Here is a 26,298-nt window from a genome sequence, read left to right as displayed (position 1 = left end):
TTACGAGATATGCCATGCCATGCCATGTTGTGAATATAGTCTTTTTTTTGAATTTAGTAAATAGCCTATCAGTTTAGTAAATAATCGTATTACGTGTCTAGAACTCTCGCCTATCGCCGTCTCAGGCTGTCCAAAATACTTCCCAGTGCGGTGTTCGTACTCTTGCCCGCTTTGGAAAGCCAGTGTGGCAGATTTCCGACATTCCGATCGGTGCTTAGACCAATCAAAATCGTCACAAGCCCTACACCCAACGATAACTTTAGTGGTAGGGGCATTTTGCCCACACTTCCTACAACTGACAGGCCATAAGCGGTAACCAATTTGAGGCGGCGAACGACTTTTTCCCTCCTATGTCTTTTGCCAAGTTCCATTCGCACTTCTGCACATTGCAAATCGAGCATTTTCGCCGCTGCTTTCCGGTGCCTGAGGCACGAGAACCTGGAAATGGAATGGGAGCAGTCCATTTTGGTGAATGGGAATTCCCTTTCGAGACTTATTGCAGCCGTGATTGCCGAAAATATGCACTCTGTTGCCGCATTGGGATCCATTCCGTTCAGATTCTGCGCCACTGCCCGGTTTAGAACTGCATGAATGTAGTCCTTGTTGATTTGGCAGCTGGCATTTTTCGAAAACCCAGGCTCCAGCTCTTCCAACTGGTTCAGGATCGGCCGCTTAAACTCGACAAGCAATGCCGAATAGAGGTATAGAGGAAGTGCAGGGTCTCTTTGAGCAAATATGGAGTCCCATAATAGGCAGACGTGGTGAAAATTGTCCAAATCGTGTGCAAAAAAGGTGATTATCGCACTGATCGCATGCACTGGAGAAACAATTTTCACAATTTTGCCAAGCTGTCTATCCATACGCAGCACAATACCCGGAATAAGACGCAATTGGGCTGTAGTGGGATATACATCCTGAAGCATGTGATCTCGCAAATACTCAAGTGTGAGTTTGTACAAAAACTTGAAAGCCACCTGCTCATCATCCCCATACACAATTGCTACCACAGATGCAACATCGTGGTACCCTTGATAGTAATTAAGCTCCGGGACCTCTCTCAACATCCTCACAATAAGCCTGCTTAGCAATTGTTTGAGTTCTTTCTCTCTTTGTTCGGACATTGCCTTCGGAAAATGCACAAATGACCTGTCCACATCTTTCCGTACCTGCGGCTCATCCCTGTGCCTTGCCAGATAACGCGAACTCACCGAATCCGGGCTGGAACTCTTTCCTTCTACGTTATCTGTGTCTTCCTCGTCTAGATGACATCCAATTAGAATTGGCCATGATTTAGCTCTTAATTCTGTACTGACGAGTCCATACTTGCTGACTGAAAGCTCTCGAAGCTGCTTTTTGTCATGCTTGCTGATTGCATATTGGATCTTTTCTGCTTTGGCCTCAATCTCTGAATCTATACTCTCATGGTCGGAACTGCTGACAGTTTGACATGGAGCTGTTGCATTGCTCATTGAGGGCGAAAAACGTGTTTGTTGCAAGTGAAATATGTGTAAAACTAAAGTTAAATTAAAGTTGAACAGGTAAAAGTGGAGGAAGAAAGAGTAAAAACAAATATGACAAGTGTAAAGACAACAGACTTCGGTCAAGGACTCAGTGTAGATATAATCAGAGCATCTACAAAAAAGATAAATAAACGTACATCATTTTTTTTTTTCAGCATCGAATTTTTCATGCCCCTGAATCGCACTTCCTGCTCTCATATCTAACCCGCGACCCTTATCTATTTCCCTTTTGCAAGGCCGTATATCCCTTCTACATATAAATATACATTTATACAAATACACATTTGTATATAAGCACAGTTGTATAGACTACATTCCAAAACGGATGAGCTTCAAATTTGGATACAGGCAGCTGAGACGGCTTCAAGGTGGAAGGTTTAGTGATGTGTATGAGGTTGAGGATCAGCAGGCAGAAAACGGCAAGGGTGCCAAGTATGCGATGAAGGTGATCGAGCCAGATATGGAAATTGCGCCCCATAACGTGCGGAACGAGGTCGCAATAATGGAAAAGATGAAAAAGCATGCTGGGATTGACTCGTACAGCGGAAATGTGGTGAGACTACTTAGGGAATTTACGAATCCGTTGGAAATAGGTATGCTTTTCCCATTATACGAATGTGGGCTCGAGGATATAATACGGGAAAAGATGTATCGACGTACAAAGTTTATGGCTGATGGCCAGATTGAGGTCGTGTACGAAAATAGGATGCAACCAGCAGAAATCAGACAGATTACAAAGGGAATACTAAGCGGATTGAAATTCATCCATGAGTGCGGAATTATCCACCGGGATCTCAATCCCAACAACGTCCTATTCAGAAACAAGAGCGACCTTGATCCGGTGATCATTGATTTTGGTATTTCGTACGATAAGCCGAACAATAACGGACTCGAGTCTCCGGACGATAAAATCACAGATATCGGCACTGGATACTACAAGGCTCCAGAGTTGCTTATGTCAGTACGGAATTATGGAGAAGGGGTGGACATATGGTCTGCGGCGATCATTTTGTGTCGAATGTGCTCGAAAAATGGAGAAATGATATTTGATGAAGACGCATCGAGAAGTGATTTGGCACTTTTAAGCAGCATAGTGACTGCTTTCGGGTCTCCGCCTCGCGATTGGGAGGATTGCAAGGATTCTCGAACGTTCCATGCGATGAGCCAGGCATTTTTCACAAAGGCCCCACTTCCGGATTCGAAGGTTTTGTACCAGTTGTGGAATTCGGAGGGGAATGAGGACTTGATACGGCTCTTTCGGAGAATGACACGCTATGCATCAAAAGAGAGACCGAGTGCTGAAGAGGCATTGGAAATGATTAGTTGATGAGAAAATGTAATGAAGGCAAGTCAACGCAAATAATTAAAAAAATTGGAAGCATGATTGACGTGAATGACATAAGGAAAGGAATAATACGTGCTAAAATAAAGACGCAAAGGGTTAAAGTGAATATAATGAACAGAGGAAGTGCGAAGACATCAAAGCTAAAGAATGCTGAATATATTGATATGGGGTAATGGCTAACACAACCATAGTTAATGGGCACCAAACTGTATAATTGGATGTCAGTCACAGGCAATGCTTCTTGACCGGTTCATGTACTGCTAAATAAATAAGCTAAAAAGCAAAAGTTATTTTTTGTTCGTAAGTAGTCACCATCTTTAATTAAGAAGTATAAGCATTTGCTTATTTCTACTGAATAGCATAATACTCGATCATGACATTCTATACCAGCTTCAAACTGATGTTCAGAATATCAGAGAATGTTTGTCATTTGTAGGGCAAAATTGAACAAAGAGAACCATGATCTGTTGATATCTAAGATGAACATCTCTGTTTGATTATTTTAATGTGATATTTGAGAAGAGATAGAAGGGACGAGTTGGCTCTTTAAGGTGTGTTAACTTCAACAGATATATTCCTGAAAGTATTCATTAATGTATTGATGTATTATTTCATGTTCTGTCTGGTACGCCTAATTTAGCTGGCTCCTTTAAAGGATTATATGAGGATGCAAACTTATGATCTTTAAATGTTTTGGTTAAATTTTCGGACTTTTCAAAATATATATGCTGATGCCTTTAGATAATACACATGAGCCAAATATATGGGCTTATTTGGGAGCGACTATGAAGTCAGTCAATGTAGATCATTAACTTAAAGGTATTCTAACTGAGCTGATGTGAGCGTGAAGATTTCGTTATCTGAAGGATCTCTACTGCTATTCAGAATTCATTACCAATGTATTTTGCAGTTGATGATTAAATGAAGTATTCATATATTCCATTTTTTTAGGATTGGTTCAAAAGTACTTTTATTCCTGTAGTCTATTTAATGTAGCCAAACGCATTCTCCTGATCTTATTTCCTACAGCTTAATTCAGAAACTTTGGCGTACAAATTATTCAAATACCTTTGCTTTATGATAGTATCGTTAGGTCCATTTAAACTAATATATTATCACAGCACTGATTCGTTTTTTTGGATGGTTTAAGCTCGTGTATATGTCTATTTAACATAAAATATTGTAGGGAGCTACCAAGCATAAGATGCTTTAAGCTAATAGATCATTCAGGATACATATTATTTGACGTAAGCTAATCAATTGTCTATTGATGCCGATATGTTGAACTGCTTCAAGTCATATGTTCATTTAGGTAGTATGCAGATATTAATTATATCATTGGACCCATTCGGCGAATTGGAGTTTAAATTAGTGCGGTAACTTTAATTTTGGGGTGTACATATTTCATGGGGTTCATAAGCTATTGGTAAGTTATTTATTTAAGATTTGTATTCTTCACTTTCTGTAACACTCGAGATTTGCTTCACCAGATATTTCATTTATTAAGTATTCTTAAATTTTGGTATGCAATTTGCCGTATGAATTGATTATTTGAGTACAGAGGCCAGGAAGGTTTTGGCAGATACTAAAGCCTTAGTGCATTCATCTGAGAGTTTGCAAGCATTGTGTGCTCTCGCTAGAGGGCACTAATTGACCTTTAGGGGACTAATGTACACGCAAAAACATTCAACGCAGTTTCTTTATCATTGAGGTACATTCATGGCCAGGATACGTTGCTAAATCAATTTAGGGTAGTGTGGTGTGGAGCGTATAGATATTGACACTAATGCTTATCACAGCAACAAGAAAATGTACTTTTATTAATGTAGATTAGTTCTCATGGTGTATGAACTAGGCCATTTTATCCAGCGTTGATGAGTAAAGTAGGAATACTTTAATAAACTGGTTATCTGATGCATTTTAGCGCTGAGACCGTAGTCAATTGGTGTGATTTGTGGGATTTCTTTCAGCAGACAGTATACCAGCATTGGTTTAAGTGTATAATTAGAGCGTATTAAGGCGGCCACTTGATGCTATTTTAATACATTCATTTGTTCAAAGTGAAGCATCTTGAGCCAGTTGAGGATTTGTTTGATTGTTTGGGCTAGTTGGTTTGATGTCGATTGGAGTAATCATTTGAGGTAGTTTGTATAAGGTAGTATGAAATTATCGTTTAGGGTAGCAGCTCGTCTGAACTAGTTTATTTGAGGTAGGTTGGATTTATCATTCGAGATAGCTTAGTTGAGGTAGCTATATGAGGTAGTAGCTATTTGAGATAGTAGCTATTCGAGATAGTTGGTGCAGATAGCTTGGATCTATTTACTTGTGGTGGTTTGTTTGAAATGGTTTGAGATAACTTTCTTAGAAATGCTTTGATAGCTTTTTAGTGTTGTTTAAAATAGCTTTTTTACCTTTTTAGAGGTTTAAGATAGCTTATAGAGTTGCTGAGATAGCTTTTAGGAATGCTTGACAAAGCTTTTAGAGGTTTAAGATAGCTTTTTTAGAAATGCTTCATCAAATACATTTGCAGCTACATTTCATCCTCAGAAAATGCCTCCACAAATTGGTATCCGTCTTACAGCTAGTAAAACAGTTCATATTCACAGAATGTATGATTTAAAGTACGCAAGATGTCATGCAAGCTTCATCTTATTTAATCCACTCAGCATATAAATATCTACTCGGAATCGCGCAAGCCTGCCAACTCGGACTCCCAGCCGGAAATCATAGCTGTGAAGGTGGCGATCTTGTGCGCCAAGTAGTCGAGGCGCACGCGGAAAATGCGGCTGTTGTCCACGCCGCGGTAGCGCGCAACCTCATCCTCCAAGCCGGCGACTTTTGCGGAGATCTGCGTGATCAGCGCCTTCAAGTAGTCCGACTGCATGGAGTTATAGACGGCCTTGTTGTTGACCATCTGCGCGAATGCCGCGCTGTAGAGCGGCTTGGCGGCGCGCACATTGCGGATGACGCCCCTGTCGCGCTGCAACGCGACGATTTCTGCGCTCTCGAGCGCCTGCAAGGCGCGGTAAGGGTCCGCTTTGAAGAGCGGGTGCTTCTGGATCTCTGTGAAAGAGACCTGGCCTTGCGCCGCGAGCTGCTGAATCACGCACCATGCCTGCGGCTGCGTGAACGCAGGGCCCCCCGTTGCGCCTCCCGCTGCACCACCCTCCGCACGCATCAGCTGCTGCGTGAGCTGCTCGACGGACTGGCGTACGAGCCCGTCGTAGGCGGCATGCGGCGTATCGCCGCTCTGGATGCGCCTCACAAACATCTGGAGGTCCAGCATTCGCCCGCCCAACTGCGCCGTGTAGCGCCGCAACTCGGGCGCCCGCGCCAGGTCATGCTTGCCCGCCTGCGTTAACTTGCCCACTACATAACTCTGCGCAGCCGCCGCCGACGCATCAGAGAGCACTGTGCGCTTGAGCGGCACACCGGGAAGCGCGCTCGCCAACATCTGCACGCTGCCCACATCGTCTGTGATGAAGATCACGTGCGCGATGTCCAGCGCCACAAGGCTCGCCGCCCACTGCGCAAGCTGCTTGTACACAAATGCGTACTGCTCACGCCCGTTGCGCGCCGCCTGGAACCGGTCGATAACCACAACGGGCTTGGCGCCGGGGTTCTGCCGAAGGTAGTCCTCCTCCTTGAGAACACGGGCGGAAGTTGATGTTGAGGTTGAGGTCGAGGTGCGAAGTGTGGATGTAGAGGTGCGAGGGGTAAGAGATGTGATGCTGTTCGGCCCACCTGCGTCACCTTTGCTATTACTATTGCTTCTACTCTCTCCTTCTACTTCACCTTCCTTATCTCTTCTGCCTCTCGCTTCGCTCGAGACAGTCGCAGAATACCCCCGCAAAGCAATATCTCGCATCGTGTCCGCAGCAAAAGCAAGCATGCTCTTCACCTGCGTCTCCTTTGTCTCACTCAGCCCCGATTTCTGCCCCGTCAACCCTTGCACCGCCAAATCAGTAAACATCGACAATGAAGTTAGCCACGGGAAAACAGGGAAGTAGCCCAATTGCCCGGCAACGCTGCGGATAAACTCACTCTCCTTGCGCGACTTGACAATGGCCTCGCAGTCGATGTAAAGGACATTGTCGCGCCCCGCAAGAACGCGCTCCTGCACGAGGCTGCGCTTACCCGTGCCGCGCGGGCCTTGAACGACGATAAACGAGTTAACGTTCTCGCCAAGCCACACGCGCATGCCGCGCGCCGCGCCGTCGCGCTCGTCCTTCATGCCGGCAACCGAGTTCCACTCGACCCCGTCCTGACGCGTGCCCCCGCCAAAAGAGAGCATTTTTGACATGCGGTCTTTTGTCGACGAGAACAGCCGCGCCATGCGCTGGTACGCACCCGAGCGCTGGAGCGAGTACGCGCCTGTGATTTTCTCTGTGATGAAAAAGTGGCGGATCGGGTCGAAAATCGCGACTGTGAGCGCTGCGACGAGCGCCAACATGAGCGGCACCATTATGCGCGTGTGCGCACTCATGAACTGCACCACCGCATTTTCCTTCACGACGCGCTCATACTGAATGTGGAGTACGGTTGCGCCCACGCGCATGCCGCTGAGACACTGGCGGGCGGCCACTGCGCTGCGCGTATTACGGAAGGCCACCACGGCGTGACGAGGCAGTGCCTTCGAGTCCGGCGCCGGCGGCCGAATGTCCGAAATCGCACCGTACCGCCGGAAAAGCGCGTACAAGTTCTCCTGTGTCAAGTCCGGCCCTGCAAACTCCACCTTGAGCTTCGGGCTCGGGTACCGCGCCAAATCCTCGATCCACGGCACCCCTTTCACCGGGAACGCCCGTGGGTGCAACAGCATGCCCGCCAGTCCCCGTTGCGCTTTCGCCGCCACGTTCCGCATCACCACCCGGTTGAACTGCACCACGTCTAACGTGTCGGGCACCCGGAACTTCACAAACGCCCCGCCGTCACGCGACACCGGCCGGAACTTCGTGATGTTGATCGGCACGTACGTTCCGGCTGCCTCCTCACCCTGAGACAAGCCCCGCACTTTCTCCCGGAGCCCTTTGTCCGACGTGTCCGTCACCAGCCTCATCACCACCGGCCTTAGGTCCCACGACCCGGACTTGATCGTTGTAAGCCGATCAAAGTACAGCAAAGTCTCCTTCTGCTCCTTCCCAATGAACCCGGTCTTCTCCACGTCGTCGTTTTCCCCCACGTTCGACGATTTGAGCAACGCCTCCTCTGTAATCCACCTTGTGCACCCCTGTTTTGTTACTTGCACCTCCAAATGCCTATTCCCACCCTCTGTTGCCCACGCACTATGATCGGCCGTACACCGGCCCTCCATATGTGTGCAAGAATGCCTTTTGAACTCATTTCTGGCTTTTTTGAAAGTTATATCCGCAAAAAATGGTAAAAGGAATGTGCATAAGAGAAAAAGAGAAGGGAGGGGATTGCCTCTATTTATATTAATTGATTGATTTACAATTATTTATTTATTTTTTTTTTTTATCCCTCCGCGGGGAAAAGGAATGAATGGACTCGCTCTAAGAGAATCGCTGCATGAAAACGCAAAAGCGAGGACTGAAGAAGGTAAACATGAAGCTGAAGTTAAAAGGATCTGACTTATTTAAATTGTGAGATATCAAAGGCATCTCATATATTCTGAATCAAAGGTATCCTATACATTTTGAATCAAGGGTATCCTATACATTTTGAATCAAAAGCATAATATTATTTGAAAGCATCCCATATATTCTGTATCCCGAGAAACTAACGCACTTTCTGGACACTACAAACATCTTCTCATATAATAAATCTTAGAGACCAATTCTGGTGATACTGACAAAACGGTACAATTCTAATCATTTTGCCAACGAGCACCCACAAAAGCATCCGAACATTTTCAACTTTCTATGTCCGACTTCGATACAATCAAAAGCCAATACTTACGGCAGATTAGGCAGCAACTTAAGGACGTGGTTAAAAGTGTAGCAAGTCTTGATCGGTCGATTTCAGAAGCAGTAAGTGTGAGTGAAGATTTTAAAGAGGTGGCTGACATATGGAAGAATTTCTATGATCCGACGCTGTTGGATAAGCTGGGGGAGGAGTACGGGAAAAAGAAAGAAGAAGGGAATGATGATGTGAATGATGAAGAAGATAAATAGAAGAGTGATGAACGGAACTTTGGAGCAGCAATATATCATCAAGAAAGAAATGAGGAGAACGAACAATTATGTGAGTTCCGAAGAAAACAAATGTGCAAATTGATGGAGGAGCATTGGATGGTCAAAACTTATTTGTTGATCAAGAAAGTGGTGAATGATTAAGAAAACGTTTAGTGAAAGCATACGATGATCAAGAAAGCATTAGAAAAATCGAGAAAGTGAAAGTGGACCAATAAAAAGCATATGATGATTAACAAGGAATTTGATGATCAAGGAAACAATATAAGTATATGATGCATAAAATGGGAAGCAGTAATGTAAACCAGTGAAACATCAAAACTGATTACTATTGAATCCTACGTAATCTTCACCAGAAGAGCTTGCATAAACTAATTAGAGTAGTAACTGTGGAACATCAAAGCTGATTTACTGCATAGTCTTCACCAAAAGAGTTCTTATAAAACGGTAAGCAGTAACTATGAAACATCAAAGCTGATCACTGTTTAATTATACATAACCTTCACTAGAAGAGCTTTAATATAATGATTAGAGTAACTATGAAACATCAAAGCCGATTACTATTTAATCCTACATAACCTTCACCAGAAGAGCTCACATAAAGTAGTAAGTAACCTTCACTAGCACCCTCCCAGCACACTCAATACTGATCCTTGCCGCTAATAATAACATCGTTGATCTTGAGCACCATGCGGGCCAACTGTGTGGCAAGCAAGAACTGCTGCTTCTTTCCAATAAGCGTCTCGATGACAAACTGCTGCCGCATGTCGTTTGTGCCGTTTCCGAGACAATCCACGCCCAAATATGCGTTTTTCTGCTTGACATGCTCTGCTTTCAACGAGGTGAGCACCTGGATTGGATCAAGACCAGAATTCTCGGCCAACGAGGTTGGAACCACGTCCAAAGCCTGCGAAAAAGCACGGAACGCGTACTGGTCGATTCCCTGCTGCTTGTCTGCAGCCTCGGCAACCTTCAAAGAGCACGATATCTCGGCAGAACCGCCTCCGTACACCACGTGGTTATCGCGGATCAAGTTACGCACCACGCAGAGTGAATCGTGGAGAGACCGGGTCGCTTCGTCCACAATCATCTTGTTTGAGCCGCGGATAAGTGCAGTGACGGTCTTGGGGTTGTCGCAGTGCTCGATCACGAGGATGCGGTCACGTGTTGTGCCCAGGGCCATCTCACGGACCGTTCCGGCATGCCCGAGCTTCTCTGGAGTGAGATCCTCGAATCTGGGCACGATTCGACCCTTTGTGGCAATTGCAACCTCCTCGATTTCCGAACCGCCGACCCACCGGACCGCCGGAAGCTCGTTTGCAAGCAACATGTAGTTGGCCTCGTCGTCAAAACCCCACTGGCAGATCACCAAGTTGGCTCCTGCCTGCTTGACCTGCTCGATCATCCGCTTGAAGGTGGATTGCTCGTATTCCTGCAAGTTTTTGAACTCTTCCACACTTTCCACCTCAAGCTTGTGCTTGGTCTTTGGCTTTGGTGGCTCGAACGGACACGTGAGGATCGCAATCTTGGCATCTGCCACTTGCTTTGGCATCTGCGGGTGCGAGAAATCCTTGTCCAAAACCACTCCTTTGATCACCTTCGAGTCCTCCAACGATCCGCCCAGCTTGCCGTCCACCTTGATGAGCTCAAAGTCCACATCCCGGCGGTCTAGGTCCGCCACATTCAGCACACTCTCCACGGCCATTCTTGCAAACTTGTCCCTGCACTTCGAGACGATTTTCGACCCCAAAGACGTCGATGCTGCCTTGAAAAGATCAGAGTCTTTGCTCAAGTTTGCATCCACACTCTCCGTGTCAATCTTCACCTCATCTGCGATCCGCTCCAAGTTCTCTGTTGCAATCTTGCATGCCTTGTCGAATCCGTTGGCAATCTTGATTGGATGAATTCCTTTCTCGATCAAATCAAGCGCCTGGTCCAATAACGAGCTCGCCAAGATCACAACACCGGTCGTGCCATCCCCAATCTCGTCATCCTGTGACTTTGAGAGCTCCACCAACAACTTAGCCACTTCATTGCTGAGCTGGATCTCAGACATGATTGTTGCACCATCATTTGTGATGTTGATGTCTCCATCGGGACTCACGAGGATCTTGTCCAAGCCCCGCGGGCCCAACGACGTCCTTAAAAGCTTAGCGATCTGTCTTGCTGCAAGGATATGCGAACGCACCGCATCGATTCCGTGCTCTCGTTTCTTATTGCCCTGGTCTTTCACAATGATGAACGGTCTTCCCATTTCATCCTGCGCGAATATCGGCTTCGAAAGATTCTCCATTGGGATCCTTTGGGGTCCCCCTTGTGGTGCCTGCATTTTTCTGCTTTATATCTTCGACTGCAGTCCTGATAACTGGCTGATGCAAGCTTTTACGGTTTTCACACTCTAGGTTTGTTTTCCTCCGAAGAGGGCACCAAGAAAAAATGTTTCAATAATCTCGCTGTGCTTTCACTTGGTGTACGGTGGTGAAATTTCTTAGAAAAAAAAAAAAAAAAAAAAAATTCAAACTGAAAAATTGAAAAATTTACTTCACCGATAACAACTGACCCTCTAGTTGATTCCGTACTTTTTCCTGCTAATATATTCACAGTCACAAGCCCAAATTTGCTGTTCAAGACATCTCTTAATACCTCTACCCTACACACAACTCACGCACTCACAGCATCATGTCGGTTGTCGGATCGCTTATCTTTTGCACCAACTGCGGAAATCTTCTAGACTCCATATCGCATCAAAAAGTGCTCAAATGTCAGGTTTGCAATAAATCATACCCTACATCCGAGTTCGCCAACTTAAAGGTTGTTACACATCCATCTAAGAATGCATTTCCATCAGCTTTAAGGGCTAAACAGTCGTTGGTCAAGACTACTTTGCACCAGAACGAGATCGAGGAAGGTGCTACCATTCACGAGAAATGTCCTCAGTGTGGCAATGATGAAATGCAGTACCACACGTTACAGTTGCGTTCTGCAGATGAGGGTGCTACGGTGTTCTATACGTGCAAAAGGTGCGGATACAGGTTCAGGACGAATAACTGAGCGTACGTTCAGAGTGCGGAAAAAGAAACGACGGATGGAGAACAAAAGAAAAGACGGATGGAAAACAAAAGAAAGGATGGTGGAGGACAAAAGAAACGACGAGTGGAGGACAGAAGAAAGACGACAGCCACAGGCTTCGCGTGTACATTAATCTACTTTACATTAGACACCCAAATTCAAACGATAGAACACTAGCCCCAGCTAATATATATTAATGCGTAGAAAGTTGACAATCAAATAGAAAACATTAGATAAGGGATTTTAATTGATAATCTCAGCATACTCCATCTCGTTGGAGTTCTCGTAATCGTACATGTCAAGAGCAACGATCGCACTCTCCTTAACGACAACATCACGGTCGTTAAGATGCTCCTTAAGCACAGGAACGACATTCTTGCTTGCAATAGAACCCAAAGCCTCGGCAGCCTCGTGTCTAACCATAGGAGCTTCGTTGTCTCTGTTGACAACCTCAGTCAAGTATGGAACAGCAATAGGGTTGCCGATCTGACCGAAAACGTATGCAACCTCGTGCTTGAGAAGAGCAGAAGGATCGTTGAAAGAAGATCCAAGAGCCTTGCAAGCCTCATCAGATTCAATGTCTCTCAAACGGAAAATGGCTCTGTATCTCTGGAAAAGAGGAGCCTTCTGGTCGTTAAGGAGATTTTTAAGCTTCTCAACACTCTCGGCTCCGTCAGCATCAAGAGGCATAGGTGGAGCTGGGTCGATCGACGAGTATAGCGACTTCTGCAGTTTCTCATGCTTTCTCTCCTCAGAGTGTGCCCACTTGATTCTCTCAATGGCCAACTCGCAAGTCTGTCTAACAGGCTCGACCTCCTTTGGATCTTTGAAGTACTTCGTGAGCACTTCAAGAGATCCCTGGTCTCCAAGAGCACCCAAAGCCTCGGCAGCCTCGTGTCTCACCATGCAGTACTCTTTCTCATCGCATAGTCTTTCTCTAAGCACTGGTGCAGACATGAGATTCTTCGTCTGTCCGAGAACATATGCAACTTCGTGCTTCAAAAGTTCCGAATTGCTGTGGTTGAAACACTCACTGATGTAGTCAATAACCTCCTTGGCCTTCTTTGGGTCGTTGGCATTTCTCTCGACAACAGCCTTAAGAGAGTAAAGAGCTCTGAATCTTCTGGCAAGCTTCTGCTTACCATCGATGTTGCAAAGAATGTCTCTAAGCTTCTCCACTGGAGATTCCTCGTCAAAATAATCGTCTGAAAATGCCATTATTGTGCCTGTGTGATGTATATGATGCAGTAGGACTACTACACGCTTTGTTTTGACTGGTTTAACTACGGGGTTTCAGGTTATTTTGGCACTTTATATACCGTTGTACAACCAAATTCCGACAAAGTCTGAAAATTTCAAAATAAAGGAAAAGAAAAAGAAAAGTAAAAATAAAATTTTTTTCTTTTTTTTCTTTCATCTAGATACGGAGCGTTTCTTTGTTCATTTTTCACTCTTTTCTTTTGTTCGGTGTTTTTACCGCTATTCTTTTACCTTATTATTTTTCGAACATGAAAGCTCCGATCCGATATCCCTTCATCAGCATTCAGCCTTCCTCGTACCGATCCGTGTTATTGCGATATCTATTCATCTGGGTGCATGTGCCATACTTTAGTCTATTTTCTTTGTTGGCTGCAATATCGGGATTTGGTTACTTTTCACTCCTTCAACCAATTTCCAAGCTTCAAAAGAGTGGGACCTAGCTCAAGCACAAATAATCCTTTGTACTACACTGACCTGATTTGGTAACATCGCAAGGTTATTGGCTGAGGGTTAGGCCATTTACTTGTGGGCTTTTTCCGTCTTTTCGTTCTTTCTTTTTTCTTCTTTCTTTTTACATCCTTGCCTTTCCCAGCGAGTAGTTATGTCAGCTATATTTTCAGCATTTGGCAGTTACAAATTTATGCAAGGGCATGTGTGGGTCATGCATTGCCCAGGAAAAATAAGATTTCCCTTTTCTTATGATATGGGGGCAGAAGTGATAATAGATGGATGAACAAATAGATAAATAATGAATGAATGAAATGCAAAAAGAACAAATAGCTGGAGGAATGTCGTCTTTCAGCGAAAAAGAAAACTTCCACAAATTGAATCTGTCCAGAACGCACAGTTCAGTCGTAATAAATACCCGATCGACGCATTTATATTGTTGCAGAGATGCCCTTGGCCTCGGACCCAAGATGAGCGAAACAAGATGAGCGAAAAATTCAAAAATATGAGTGAAAGGATTAAAGCGACAATCGGAGACCCCAGCCAAATTACTATTACATCATACGCTTCGACATTCCTGGGGCAGGCAAGCAAAAAAATTATATTGAAAAAAGTAGAAAATTAAGGAACAACAAAAAAAAAAAAGTTAGATTTCGCAGATTCCGGCATGCAGAAAATGAGGGAGAATCAAACGGAAATTTAAATTGATTCAATTTTTTCGCACCAAACAAAATGAATAATAATATTCTTCCTTAAAACAAACCTAGGCAGAGTCTTCGCCCTACGGCTGGGTAAATTTTTTTCTGGCGCACATTTCGGCATGCTGCAAGATATTTGTGAATCCCTCCCTCTGGCAGGCATTGAAAAATAATATAATACACTCCTAGAAGCTGAAAATTTGATCATCGTCATTCTTTTGTTGATACTTCACTTTTCTTCTCCTTACACAAGCTCTTTACATCTATTGGGAACACCAAACGAACGATACATATTCCTTGGGACACTCAAACGCTTCGCATTGTCGGCTTCACGGCCTTTTCCGCAAATTTCAACCGCCTATACTCGGTTACTCTAAATTTTAGAGTGTGGAGTATTTTCTGTGACTGGAACGTTGGCTAGATCGATTTATCAGATATTTATACATAGCAGGCTCGAGGAATTTGATCATTTGCATTCTAGAATTGATATTTGATCGTCGATAATATTACATCAGCCAAGGATCATTCTACTGTCATTCTACTATCATCCTAATATCATTCTAGTATTATCCTAGTATCATTCTAGTATCATACTAGTATCATCTTAATATCATCCTAATCATCCTACTATCATCCAGCATTAATCGTCTCAGCATCTGCCCTAATACATCTTAGACCTGACACCACCATCAAACGCACAACATGGCCATGAACACATCGTTGGATAGGCATCCGTCCACCAAGAAGAAGGCACTGCTTCGCTTGGGACGGATTTTCGCCAAGAGAAAGTCACCCTTACCGGAATCAGCACCGGAACAGACCATCACGCCTGCTCGCACTGTTGTCAGTCTACCCAACAGCTCATCTGCATCAACAACCAGTGTTACGTCATCCGGGTCTCTCGAGTTCGCTTTTGACAACGCTAAACTTGCCGCTGACACCCGTGCACATATTTCAGACAGCTGCATTTCCAATTTTTCGTCTCGGTCGAATCCGGCATCAGATCCATCCTCCAGAAAGACGTCCTCACACTTTCTGGGACGTCATTTGAGTGTCAACAACGGACTGATGGACCTGGCGGGCATTGACAGGCTGTGCATCGACCAGGAAAGAAGAAGAAGGAGCGACGGGAGTGAGGGGACATCTGTACACCGGTCGGTGGGCGACGAAAATGCAAACGGAAATGAAAACGCAAACGCAAACGAGAATAACGACAGCGACGGGTACTTGTCGATGGTGCCGACACGTCAATCAACGGGTCGATCGTCACCAGGTTCGTCGTCGGCGACGCTAGTGCAGGAAGGCACGCGGGGCGCCGGGTCGACGCGTCGATCGACGTCTACGTCTCGGCGACTGCGGAAGAGCGAGAAGCCGCCGGAACCAAGGCTGGTACCGCGTTTCATTCTGCACGAGGACGGCACACACGAGCACCACCTTCGGAATATCCGGCGGCAGGAGAGGTTGGGCCAGATGATAAAGGATCTTCTTGGTGCAAAGAAGCTCCGGAGCAAGGCTGTGTCGGCGATCCCGAAGATTTTGTCGTCTTCTAACTTGGCACAGCTTGATAAGGAGGCCCAGGAGACGGTGGATGCGGTTAATAGCACGGTGCACGACCGCAAGCTGCCGCCGACATTGTTTGCGACACTTCTCAACCAGGTGAAAGAAGGAGGAGTCAATGTGTACACACACCGCGGGGAGGCGATTCGGCAGCCCCAGGACCTCATCAGTGTTGATGGATCGAAGTATGAGTCGCGGTCGAAGCTGTTGAAGAGGCAGCTGAAAGGTTCGCAGGCCAAGAGTGTGGAAAAACTGGCCGGAGAGTCCTTTTTCGAGCGGTACGGCACCTGCCAGGAGATTGTGGGCCGGGGCAGCTTTGGAGTGGTGCGTATTGCACACAAGAAGGTGAAGCGGGCCGGAGATCAGGCCTCTGGAGCAGCTGGAGAGCACATGTACGCAGTTAAGGAGTTCAAGAAGCGACCGAGCGAAAGCGAGAAGAAGTACTCTCGGCGGCTCACGAATGAATTCTGCATCTCGTCGTCTTTGAAGCACCCAGGCTTGATAGATACGTACGACTTGCTCCGGGACGCAAAAGGAGACTATTGCGAGGTCATGGAGTACTGTTCGGGAGGTGATCTGTACAGTTTGATCATCACCGCCGGCAGACTCGAGTACGCGGAGGCCGACTGCTTTTTCAAGCAACTTGTGCGTGCCGTGCACTACATGCACCAAATGGGGGTTGCTCACCGGGACCTCAAGCCCGAAAATATCCTCCTCACGTCTGATGGAACGATCAAAATTACCGATTTCGGCAATGCCGAGTGTTTCAAGATGGCCTGGGAGGACGATGTGCAGCCTGCCAGCGGAGTTTGTGGCTCTTCCCCCTACATTGCACCTGAGGAATACATCCAGAGCGAGTTCGACCCCCGGCCCGTCGATATTTGGTCTTGCGGTGTCATCTATATGGCAATGAGGACCGGTCGCCAGCTCTGGAAAGCTGCAAAGGATGAGGACGAGTTCTACAGCGTGTACTTGGCAAAAAGAAAGATGCCAAGGGCTACGAGCCGATCGAGGCCCTCAAACGGGCAAGATGCCGAAATGTCATCTATTCGATCTTAGATCCTGTTCCGGGGCGCCGGATAACAAGCTTAGAGATACTAAATAGCGAGTGGGTTCGCCAGATTAACTGCTGCAAGAGCTAGTCCGGCGGTGTATATTACTTATAGAGGTTTAATGAAGGCAAGAATTACGATTCCGTGTAGGGTATGGTGATTGTTTAGGGTTCGGTGATAAACTTGTTAATGAAATTGTTAATGAATTGTTAGCACAATTCACCTAGCTTACTTAAGAAGATGCTTCATCTGTCTTATTTGACTGGCCTAGTGTGAACTATATTTAGTTAAATATTTTTCTGCATATGCTATTCCGCCAAATATACTGTTCAGTGCATTAAATTAAGCTACAGTATCGCTACCGTTATAAAGTGATATGGATCAGCGTAAGTTAAGGTGAGGTATTCACTCTTGAATTATGTAGCCTCTTGGTGCTTTGTGAGTAGTTGCAATGCTTGAAAGGCATCCACGAATTCATCACGGCTACCAAAATGTCACATATGCTTTATTTACTAACATAATGATCCTAGGTATTATCCTGAGTACGTTCTAAACATATTACACAATTACAAATGAGCATGAGTGTGATAGATAGTCGCGTCTATATAAAATTACCCTGCCTTATTTTGTGACTTCGAAAGCGTTGCTCAAAGGACTATGTATTTAAGCATGTACACTTCTTATTTGCATCTTTTATACCTTCTTCTTCACCTCTTTACGTTGTATCCTATCTTTTCTTTAACCTTAAGAACACTCGATATACCAGGTAACGACAACTTATAAATTATAAAATAATGGGTGTCATTTGAAGCCAATTAAATATGATAACTGTAGACATTATTTGTACTGCTATCAGTATAATCAATGTATTATGTTGCCAGTATGCTGGCTAATTAACTAGCCAATAATTTTAACTAAACATACAATTCTGTTAAAGTTAGTGTTACCAGATTTATATATTGTTTCGATGTTTTTTCTAGTATGTAATAGATAGTATGTATAATGATAGACAAAAGGGAATATCTTCACTTTATATAGATGTGGTTCTCGTATTGATCAGATGATATAACAATACCATCTTCACTTACTTGAACTCCATTGTTCGAGAGCTACATTGTTTTGACAAATTCAAGAGTGCTGTTTCCAGATTACCATATGGCAAATTCAACAACCTCTTTGTCATTTTCAAGGAAACAACCATTTCTGCAAAAAATGTCGTAATGTGGTATTTTAGTAATTTCCATCCTAAAGGAAATATCGTCATCCGAAATTCTATTTTTTCCCAACAAGAACTGTATTCACATACTTGAGTGCTATCTATCAAATACTACAATATGAAAAGGGTAAAAAGTTAAAGCACACAATGCAATAAGAAAGAAAGCAAAATGCATTGTCAGCAACCTTTTACAAGCAATCTACACTTCGAACAACAACTCTACAGGCAATTCACTTATCTTCTCTTTACGTGACCACTACATATTTTCATGAATAGTAATTTGTTAAGTATAGCTTGATTTAACAATGCTTCGTGCACTTATCGGTACTTCCAGATTTAATCGGAGTTTGGTGGAGTAAACAAATACTGCAATATTTCACGCACTCCGATGGTACAAGAAGAATGCAGAATTAAACCTATTCTTTAAAAGCGTTGATTCTCAAATGCTCATAGGCTGGAAATAGAGATAAACTAACCTGCTTACGTACAAAACCGTTTTTCAAGTGGGGTATCCACAAATTCGGGGTGTCGCACAATGTGCGAATGTATCGGAGTAAAAAAAAATGTTGGTGAGAAAATTCAAGAAAAAGCTAAAAGTAAAAATAGAGTGAGGGGTCGCCGGAATTAGAGTTTAAGATCTATCTATATCTTAAAGACAAATCCATAAGATAATTTATTGATATATTTACGACTTTTTCATTTCAAAAGTGCAATAGGGTTGAATGGTGGAGTTTATGGATTGCTTCAAAGATTAAAGATTGGTGGAGATCAAGATTCAAGAATATCATATTAAACGCCCAAAGATATTCTTAGATTGTGTGCCACTTAAATTTACACCAGGCACAAATATTTTCAAAATATCAACTAGAACAAAACCAACATCTTTCTCCCATCTGCAACTTATAAACGAATGCATTCTAAGGGCAGCTTGGTGGAGATGCAATACACAGCGTCAGACCTGAAGGTGAGTGTGGCGCATACTCTAAGAACACTTCTGCTGCGCCTCACAGAATCTCTTCTTTCGCATCCATCGTGGCACATACTATGTCCAGCAGTGCTTATTTTCATGTTTGGTTACCCGGCAATGTACTCTTTGTGGATGTCTCCCAGTTTGATGCTGCTTAATGGCCATAGTGGTGCCCAGTGGCTGAAAAACACCCAGTTGATGAATGTGGCGCAGCCAAAATGTGGCGGTGCGGACTTGGTCTGTCGGTGGTTGGAGGTTGAATCTGGGACAAACGCAAATGCTATGAGCAAGATGTTCATGTTAGAGCTTATGGCTGTACAGGAAAGGGTGATGTATGGATTTCAGCGTGACCAGAGTGTGAGCTTTGCGGGAGTGGAGGCATTTCGGCTGAAAAATGAGGAAAAGCCAATTACCATATTTGTGGAGTCACCACTCGAGCCTTGGGGTTCGAGCAGACGTGCTCTTGAGGCTGATAACAACACTTTCAGGACCATTCAGCGGCAAGGTGTGAACAGAAAGCTGTATTCTGGTGTTAGGTACTCGGATGGGCTTGTACGAAGTGCAAAAGCTGCATTTATTTTAATTTGGAGCCGGAAGTCGGATGATGATGTTGTAGGCAGCAGGATTGGGCAGAATATAGTACAAGCAAGGCTTGAGAGTGCGAATGTGGTTGCTGGGGAGGCTACAGACAGCTCATTTGCCGTTGAGTTTTCAAGATGCACTCTTTTTGAGAGAGTAGTTGTCACAATACTGCCATTCGTGACAGCTGTGTACTATTATGTGGCCTTTTCAAGACTCGGGAGCTTGAAATCAAGACCCGGATTGGTTGTTGCACACGTAGTAGAGCTCATTCTTTCGGAATTTGCCGCCGGAACGGTGACATGCATACATTCCGGCCTGAAGTTTGACATTCTGCAGCTTCCAATGGCAGTTTTTCTGTGTGTGCCGGTACTTGTGAGTCTGAGCAACACGTTCAGACTTGTGAGAGCAGTTAGAGACACACCGGAAGAGTGTAATTTCCCGCTGAGGGTGCACCAGGCGTTGCTGGAGAGCGTTCCGGCAAGTGCAATGCTTGTAATTGAAGTTTGTCTTGTATCCTTGGTGGAAATAAAGCTTACAGGCTCGAATCTGGGCAGGCAGGTGGCTATTTTCACACTTGCGAGCTGCTTGTTTGACTTCTTTCTGCACGTGACTTACTTTGCGACATGCCTAACGATCGATGTTCGCAAACTGGAGCTCCAGGATGTGTTGCAAAAGAGCGTAAACAGTCCCGATGTGTGCCGGCGGCATTTGGGCACGTTCCAGCGGCTGTGGACTGCTTTTGGAGTTCTGGCATGCTTTTTGTGGATGGGAACATGGACCAGGACCGGAAATCCAGCGGCTTCCGGGCAGATTCCAGCGGCAGTGCTCGGACAGGCTCTTGGCAACGGTCGTTTTTTCGCCAACATGGTTTCGCAGGTCTCAGGTAAGCCCACCGGGACAGTTTCCGTCGCTTTGGCACCGGAATCCGGGTTGCTCAGGCTTGGCACTGGTTCCTGGGCATCTAGTGTCGCGAATTCCGGTCTTCTGCCGACGGTTTTCCGGTTCAACGTGTCGTATTTTGTTGAATACGGGGCATTTGTCATCTTTGTGGCCTGCACGGCTTACGTTGGGTTGAAGATTGCCTTATCGAGCGAGCCGGCAGTATTAGACATGCAGCAGATGAGCGATACTGGAATGGAGGAGAAGGAGGAGGGAAAAGAAAGAAAGGAAAGAGGAAAAGGAGAAGCTGCAAAGACACCAAGAGCACACGTGACTGGTGATGTTATTGGAAGCTTAGCTACACAACCAACTGCAAAGAGCTCTGGGTCTGCAGCTTACGAAAGCACGGGCTTGAAGAAAAGGAGGCAGCGGGAATTCCAGCATTCTGGAAGCAGTATTGGTGATAAAGCACGATCTTTCAAGTGCAAGGAGCTTTCAAGAGGCCACTTTCTCGATGTGGCGGCTGTTGCAACGTCCAGCTGCCCGTTTGTGACTTCTGTGGGCTTGGACAACAAGATTCTCGTCTGGTCACCACTCGTTCGGCCGATTCCTGTTCCCACGCAGCTCCCGATGTCTGTGAAGCTGCTGCCGGTTAAAAAAGTGGTGATGTCACCGTCCGGATCGCTAATTGCAGTTTTCTGCCGAGGTGGCATGGTCAAATGCTGGTCGAGGCTTGCAATGGCGTGGATATGGACGATTCACAGTCAGGGTCTTGAGGGTGAGATGCCGTTAGAGGCGTTTTTTCGCACGAGACACGTTCCAGGAGCCAGGTCACGTGGTGGGAGGAGGCGGATGGGAAGAATTGAAAGAAGAGGAGATGCTGAAGGAAGTAGAGATACTCAAACAAGTTTAAGTGGTGAAAGAGGGGGAGCTACTGAAACAAGTTCAGCTACTCCAAGTAATTCTTCACCCACCTCCCAAACAAACCAATCCACTACTTCCCCCCACATTAACACATTTCTTCACCCTCCAAGCAACCGCCCCCTTTCTCCGGACTCCCGGTTCGACTCCAGCACAAACCTCCGGCTGCTCAGTCGGAACTCGCACCGGGACTTCGTGATTGTCCTCTCCACGGGTATTCTGCTCACTGTTGACTGCGTTACGGGAAATACCGAGAAGCAGGCCGTGATGGACGGCCTGGGGCCAGAATCTGCCGCCCGGCTGGCCCCAGGGGCCCGGATAATGTGCTGCACAGCACTCTGTACGCCCCGGATGAGCGACCGCCTGGTGTTCGCGCTGTCGGACGGGTCGTTGCTCGTGCTGGTGGCTACCGGGACGCGGTGGCGGGCCCACGTGGTGAACGTGCACCGCGGGTACAACAGCGGGGACAACAGCCCACCCTCGCACCTCAGCGACCACACCTCGCACCTCCAGGCATCAGTTGTGCTCGCCCCCGTGCCATTTGTCGGCATGGTGGTCCGTGCCTGCCATCTCCAGGCCCAACTCATCGATGTGCAGTCCGGAACAGTGCTCCGGGAGGGCCCCATTGGTCAGTTCAGGCCGGATTCCTTCCGAGTTTTCCACCCGGAGCCTTCGCACTGCCGGTTCTGTGGTTGTGCCTCAGTCCGCTCCTTCACGCTTGCCTACACCGAGTTGGAGACCGGCACGTTGATCGTGCACACTTTCACGATCGACAACAGGGCCAAGAACAGCATCTGCCTGCGTGTTGACCGGGACCCGCGCGAGACCAGGTGCCTTGGCTTTGCATCTGTCTCCGAGCACCAGCACTGGCTCCGTCACGTCGCGGGCTGGCTCCCGACGGACCTGGACAGCATCCTGGGGATCAGACGCAGGAGCCGGCCGGCTGGCAGGAGCTCCACTGCGCTGGACGACCCGTTCTGGCACTTACTGCCTGGTGGACACCCTACAGCTGCCACTGGGGGCCACCAGGCAACTTCACACCGCTGGGAGGGCTTCACCATGTCGGCAGACGGCGCCGTGAGCTTCTACGACATCCCAGAGGGGGCCCAGCCGGGGCTCGCGGCCAAATCAGTCGGCCCACTCGCCAAGTTCGGCCACAAATCCATCGTGGCTGCCTTTGGAAACGTTCTAAAGGTGCTTTACCTCGGCAACGACAACCTCATCGAGGAGAATAACGATGACCGCGACTCCTGCCTTGGTGGTGTCACCTCCAACTCCTTATCCTTCATCAACAGACGCCGCAGAATGCGTCTCCGCAGATACAGGTTGACCCACTCCACCAATTTCAACGACTCCATGCCGTCTTCTGCCGCCAGCAGCGACACCGAGCAGTGAGTCAGGTTTCTATTTATTGGCTTATAGCTTTAATTTATTGTATTCCGTTCTCAGTTCTGTCTCTGAGCATATTTGCTGTATGTTTCTCTTTGCCATCATGCTCTTACTCACTTTCTTTTACCTCCATCCTTTTTCCAACGTCATTTTACCTACATCATTTTATCTACATCATTTTATCTACATTCTTTGACCTACATTCCTTTACCCACTTCCTTTTACCAACATCCTTTTACTTTGTTGCTCCATTTCTCGACCTCACTACCATTATCCATTTACTTCCTCTGTAATCCTTCTTTAAGTTTATTCTTACGTTGTCCTTTTTCTACCTCATTACCATTATCCATTTACTTCCTCTGTAATTCTTCTTTTAATATTTTCCACTGTTACTCTTACTTTCTTCCCTTTCTCTTTACTTCACACTATCATTATCTATTTACTTCCTTCTGTGATATTTCTYTTTTCTATTTGAGATACTTTGTCTCATTTATCTCTATTTATTGACTCTTTCTACTGTATGCTAGTTCCTTATCTCTTACTTCATTCCTTATTTATCTATTCTTTGGTAACCTAACACTCTCATTATTATATTCTTTCCTACCTCGCTACTTCTCACTATCATTATCTATTTACCTCCATTCGTAATCCTTCTTTTTCTTATACTTCCTGATTTTATCTTTCCTTACCTCTCTTCTTTTCTCCACTTTCTTGCTATTCTTCTTCTCACTCTATTTCTCTGTACCCTTGAGCAATATCCAACTACTCCTTCCTCTTACCTCACTATTTTCAATTTGCTTTAAGTTAATATTCATCCCTGCACGCTCTATACTTCACCATTCTTTACCTACTTTATATTTTCACACATTTGTCTCTACTCCATTCTCTCACCATATTTCCTGACTGTCATTTGTCGTCACTTGCATTATTATACTACTCTATACTTTCTTACCACTTTATTCTGAATTATCTTCCTTGCTTTCTACACTTCATATTTTTTTTCTGCATCCTAACTCTACATTTCCTTCCTCCTTCCCCTGTTTGTTACAATTCTTTATTCACAAATACACAACTTTTCTCCTCACTTGTTCCCCATTAATTTTTGATTATATTACTAATATTATTTGCACTCCTATCTCTCCTCCCTCTCCTCATGTTTCTAATACAGTTCGCAGCATTGAAATCAAGGTAAAAAATATTTTATGATCGGCGAAAGGGTTTCCCGATTTGGAAATTGTCATTATTTCGGCTACCGTTTCATGCCGTCATATTTCTTACAATTACCGGCATATATTACGGGACCCCGAGTATGGAACTGTCTGATCATATATATATGCACATATCGGTGTTTCTCCATCTCCAAAAACTTCAAAATCAAAATAATACAAATTTAGATCTTAAAGAAGTAGAAAATTCATTACTTTCGATAGTATACACAATGCGTCCAACACTATTCAAATCTCTCGCTAAAGCATTCGATATGGTTGTCTACAACGGCTCCATAGTGAATGCAGGCTCAAAAATTAGACCCCCAGCCTATATCGGTATCAAGAATGAAAAAATACAATGCATTTCTTCGCAGCCACTTGAAGGTGAAAAAATGATCGATGCCAAAGGAGGAATTATAACACCTGGTGGAATCGATCCGCATGTTCATGTTTGCCAACCATGTTCAACAGACACATTTGAGTCAGCTTCCCGCTCATCACTATGTGGTGGAACCACGTCAATGCTCGTGTTTGCAACCCAGGATAAAGGTGTGAAGTCCGTGTTTCCTGATCTAGACCACTATATGTCACTTGCCAAGAACAAAACGTACTGCGATTACGGAATGCACATGATAGTGACTGATCCAACACCGAAATTTGTCGAGAGTGAGCTCCCAGTGCTTGTCAAAAAGTATGGAATCACTTCGGTGAAGGTGTACATGACATATAAGATTTGGAGTGTCAGTGACAAACAGATTCTTCGGGTGTTGATCGCGTCTCGAAAATTGGGCATAACAACAATGATCCACGCAGAAAATGACGATGTCATCGACTTCTTGATCGAGAAATTTGAGAAGATTGGTTTGACAGAACCGTTTTATCACAGTGCTTCAAGACCATCATTGTGTGAGGATGAAGCCTCTTATCGGGCTATAAGTCTTGCCAAGTTGGCCGATCAGGGACTCTTAATTGTGCACATGTCGACCAAAGAATCCATGGAGCATGTTCGCGTTGCACAAACAAAGAACTACCCAATATACTCGGAGACCTGTCCCCAGTACATGTTTCTTACCAGTGACTATCTAAAACCCTACGAGGGAAAAGGTGGACGGGTGTTAGACGAGACTGGGATCCGCGTTGATACCAATGATAGCTTCCAAGGAGCAAAGTATATCTGCTCACCCCCAGTTAGAGACTCTGCAGACCAACTTGAAGGTGTGTGGAATGCTGTTGAAAACGGAACTGTTACCATTTACTCAAGTGACCATTCTCCCTGCCAGTATGATGACAGTGAACGAGGAAAAAAGAAGGGTCTATCCAAGGATGGACACATGGATTTTGCAATTGTTCCAAACGGTCTGCCAGGTGTTGAAACACGAATGCCACTTCTTTATTGCTACGGTGTGGAAACTGGCCGTATTAGTACACAGAGATTTGTTGAAATCGCATGTTCCAACCCTGCCAAACTCTACGGAATGAAGGATAAAGGGTCTATCGATGTTGGCAAAGATGCAGATCTTGTTGTTTGGTATCCGAAGGACGAAATGAAACCATTCAACTTGACTAATAAGGATCTTCATCATGACATTGACTACACGCCATTTGAGGGAATGAAATTCACAAACTGGCCTAGATATACAATTTTGAGAGGTAATCTTCTCTGGAATAGAGACCATGGTGGTTTCATGCACCCTGAAACACCAATTGGCCAGTACATTAAGAGGGGGAAAAGTATGATGAAGAGTACGATGCATGTAGAGCCTCCCAAATATGTAAACTAAGTAAGGACTTTTGATAATATAATGCAGAAATTATACTTGATTACTGTTTTGTGTGTCCTCATTGGCTGTAGCATCCATAATTTGCTCATTTACGTGTTATCTTTATCTCGTATACTGACCGAGACGAGTTTGCCGAGGTTGCCTGTTTCGGAAGTTCGATCAAACAGTTGGTGCCTTTATTTTATTTTTTTTTTGTTAATTCGCCGCGCCAGTCTGCTGATAAGCGCCGATTGCACATGAATTCAATTAGGCTCCAAA

The 26,298-nt window shown here is 45.2% G+C and overlaps 10 protein-coding genes across 10 annotated transcripts; 6 read left to right on the top strand and 4 right to left on the bottom strand.

The window, feature by feature from the left end:
- Positions 1–110: 110 nt before the first annotated feature.
- Positions 111–1,469, bottom strand: BRETT_004610 (uncharacterized protein; the record flags this gene model as incomplete). Its single annotated transcript, XM_041283104.1, has 1 exon — positions 111–1,469. One exon carries the CDS (start codon positions 1,467–1,469, stop codon positions 111–113), a length of 1,359 nt encoding a protein of 452 aa, XP_041136456.1.
- A 376-nt stretch (positions 1,470–1,845) lies between these two features.
- BRETT_004609 (uncharacterized protein) lies at positions 1,846–2,847 on the top strand (the record flags this gene model as incomplete). Its single annotated transcript, XM_041283103.1, has 1 exon — positions 1,846–2,847. One exon carries the CDS (start codon positions 1,846–1,848, stop codon positions 2,845–2,847), a length of 1,002 nt encoding a protein of 333 aa, XP_041136455.1.
- A 2,695-nt stretch (positions 2,848–5,542) lies between these two features.
- Positions 5,543–8,176, bottom strand: BRETT_004608 (uncharacterized protein; the record flags this gene model as incomplete). Its single annotated transcript, XM_041283102.1, has 1 exon — positions 5,543–8,176. One exon carries the CDS (start codon positions 8,174–8,176, stop codon positions 5,543–5,545), a length of 2,634 nt encoding a protein of 877 aa, XP_041136454.1.
- A 568-nt stretch (positions 8,177–8,744) lies between these two features.
- Positions 8,745–8,996, top strand: BRETT_004607 (uncharacterized protein; the record flags this gene model as incomplete). The annotated part of the gene is made up of 1 exon (XM_041283101.1): positions 8,745–8,996. One exon carries the CDS (start codon positions 8,745–8,747, stop codon positions 8,994–8,996), a length of 252 nt encoding a protein of 83 aa, XP_041136453.1.
- A 658-nt stretch (positions 8,997–9,654) lies between these two features.
- On the bottom strand, positions 9,655–11,343 carry CCT5 (T-complex protein 1 subunit epsilon; the record flags this gene model as incomplete). The annotated part of the gene is made up of 1 exon (XM_041283100.1): positions 9,655–11,343. One exon carries the CDS (start codon positions 11,341–11,343, stop codon positions 9,655–9,657), a length of 1,689 nt encoding a protein of 562 aa, XP_041136452.1.
- Positions 11,344–11,693: 350 nt separating this feature from the next.
- BRETT_004605 (uncharacterized protein) lies at positions 11,694–12,065 on the top strand (the record flags this gene model as incomplete). The annotated part of the gene is made up of 1 exon (XM_041283099.1): positions 11,694–12,065. One exon carries the CDS (start codon positions 11,694–11,696, stop codon positions 12,063–12,065), a length of 372 nt encoding a protein of 123 aa, XP_041136451.1.
- A 261-nt stretch (positions 12,066–12,326) lies between these two features.
- On the bottom strand, positions 12,327–13,301 carry LIA1 (deoxyhypusine hydroxylase; the record flags this gene model as incomplete). The annotated part of the gene is made up of 1 exon (XM_041283098.1): positions 12,327–13,301. One exon carries the CDS (start codon positions 13,299–13,301, stop codon positions 12,327–12,329), a length of 975 nt encoding a protein of 324 aa, XP_041136450.1.
- A 1,889-nt stretch (positions 13,302–15,190) lies between these two features.
- Positions 15,191–17,104, top strand: BRETT_004603 (uncharacterized protein; the record flags this gene model as incomplete). Its single annotated transcript, XM_041283097.1, has 1 exon — positions 15,191–17,104. The coding sequence occupies one exon, from the start codon at positions 15,191–15,193 to the stop codon at positions 17,102–17,104; it is 1,914 nt and encodes a 637-aa protein (XP_041136449.1).
- Positions 17,105–19,223: 2,119 nt separating this feature from the next.
- Positions 19,224–23,057, top strand: BRETT_004602 (uncharacterized protein; the record flags this gene model as incomplete). The annotated part of the gene is made up of 1 exon (XM_041283096.1): positions 19,224–23,057. The coding sequence occupies one exon, from the start codon at positions 19,224–19,226 to the stop codon at positions 23,055–23,057; it is 3,834 nt and encodes a 1,277-aa protein (XP_041136448.1).
- A 1,432-nt stretch (positions 23,058–24,489) lies between these two features.
- BRETT_004601 (uncharacterized protein) lies at positions 24,490–26,040 on the top strand (the record flags this gene model as incomplete). The annotated part of the gene is made up of 1 exon (XM_041283095.1): positions 24,490–26,040. The coding sequence occupies one exon, from the start codon at positions 24,490–24,492 to the stop codon at positions 26,038–26,040; it is 1,551 nt and encodes a 516-aa protein (XP_041136447.1).
- Positions 26,041–26,298: the final 258 nt, after the last annotated feature.

The sequence above is a fragment of the Brettanomyces bruxellensis genome, chromosome 7 (assembly GCF_011074885.1).
Source record: "Brettanomyces bruxellensis chromosome 7, complete sequence".
Classification (NCBI taxonomy): domain Eukaryota; kingdom Fungi; phylum Ascomycota; class Pichiomycetes; order Pichiales; family Pichiaceae; genus Brettanomyces; species Brettanomyces bruxellensis.
The sequence above is the reverse complement of the archived record's forward strand: the minus strand, read 5'-3'. Positions and strand labels throughout refer to the sequence as shown.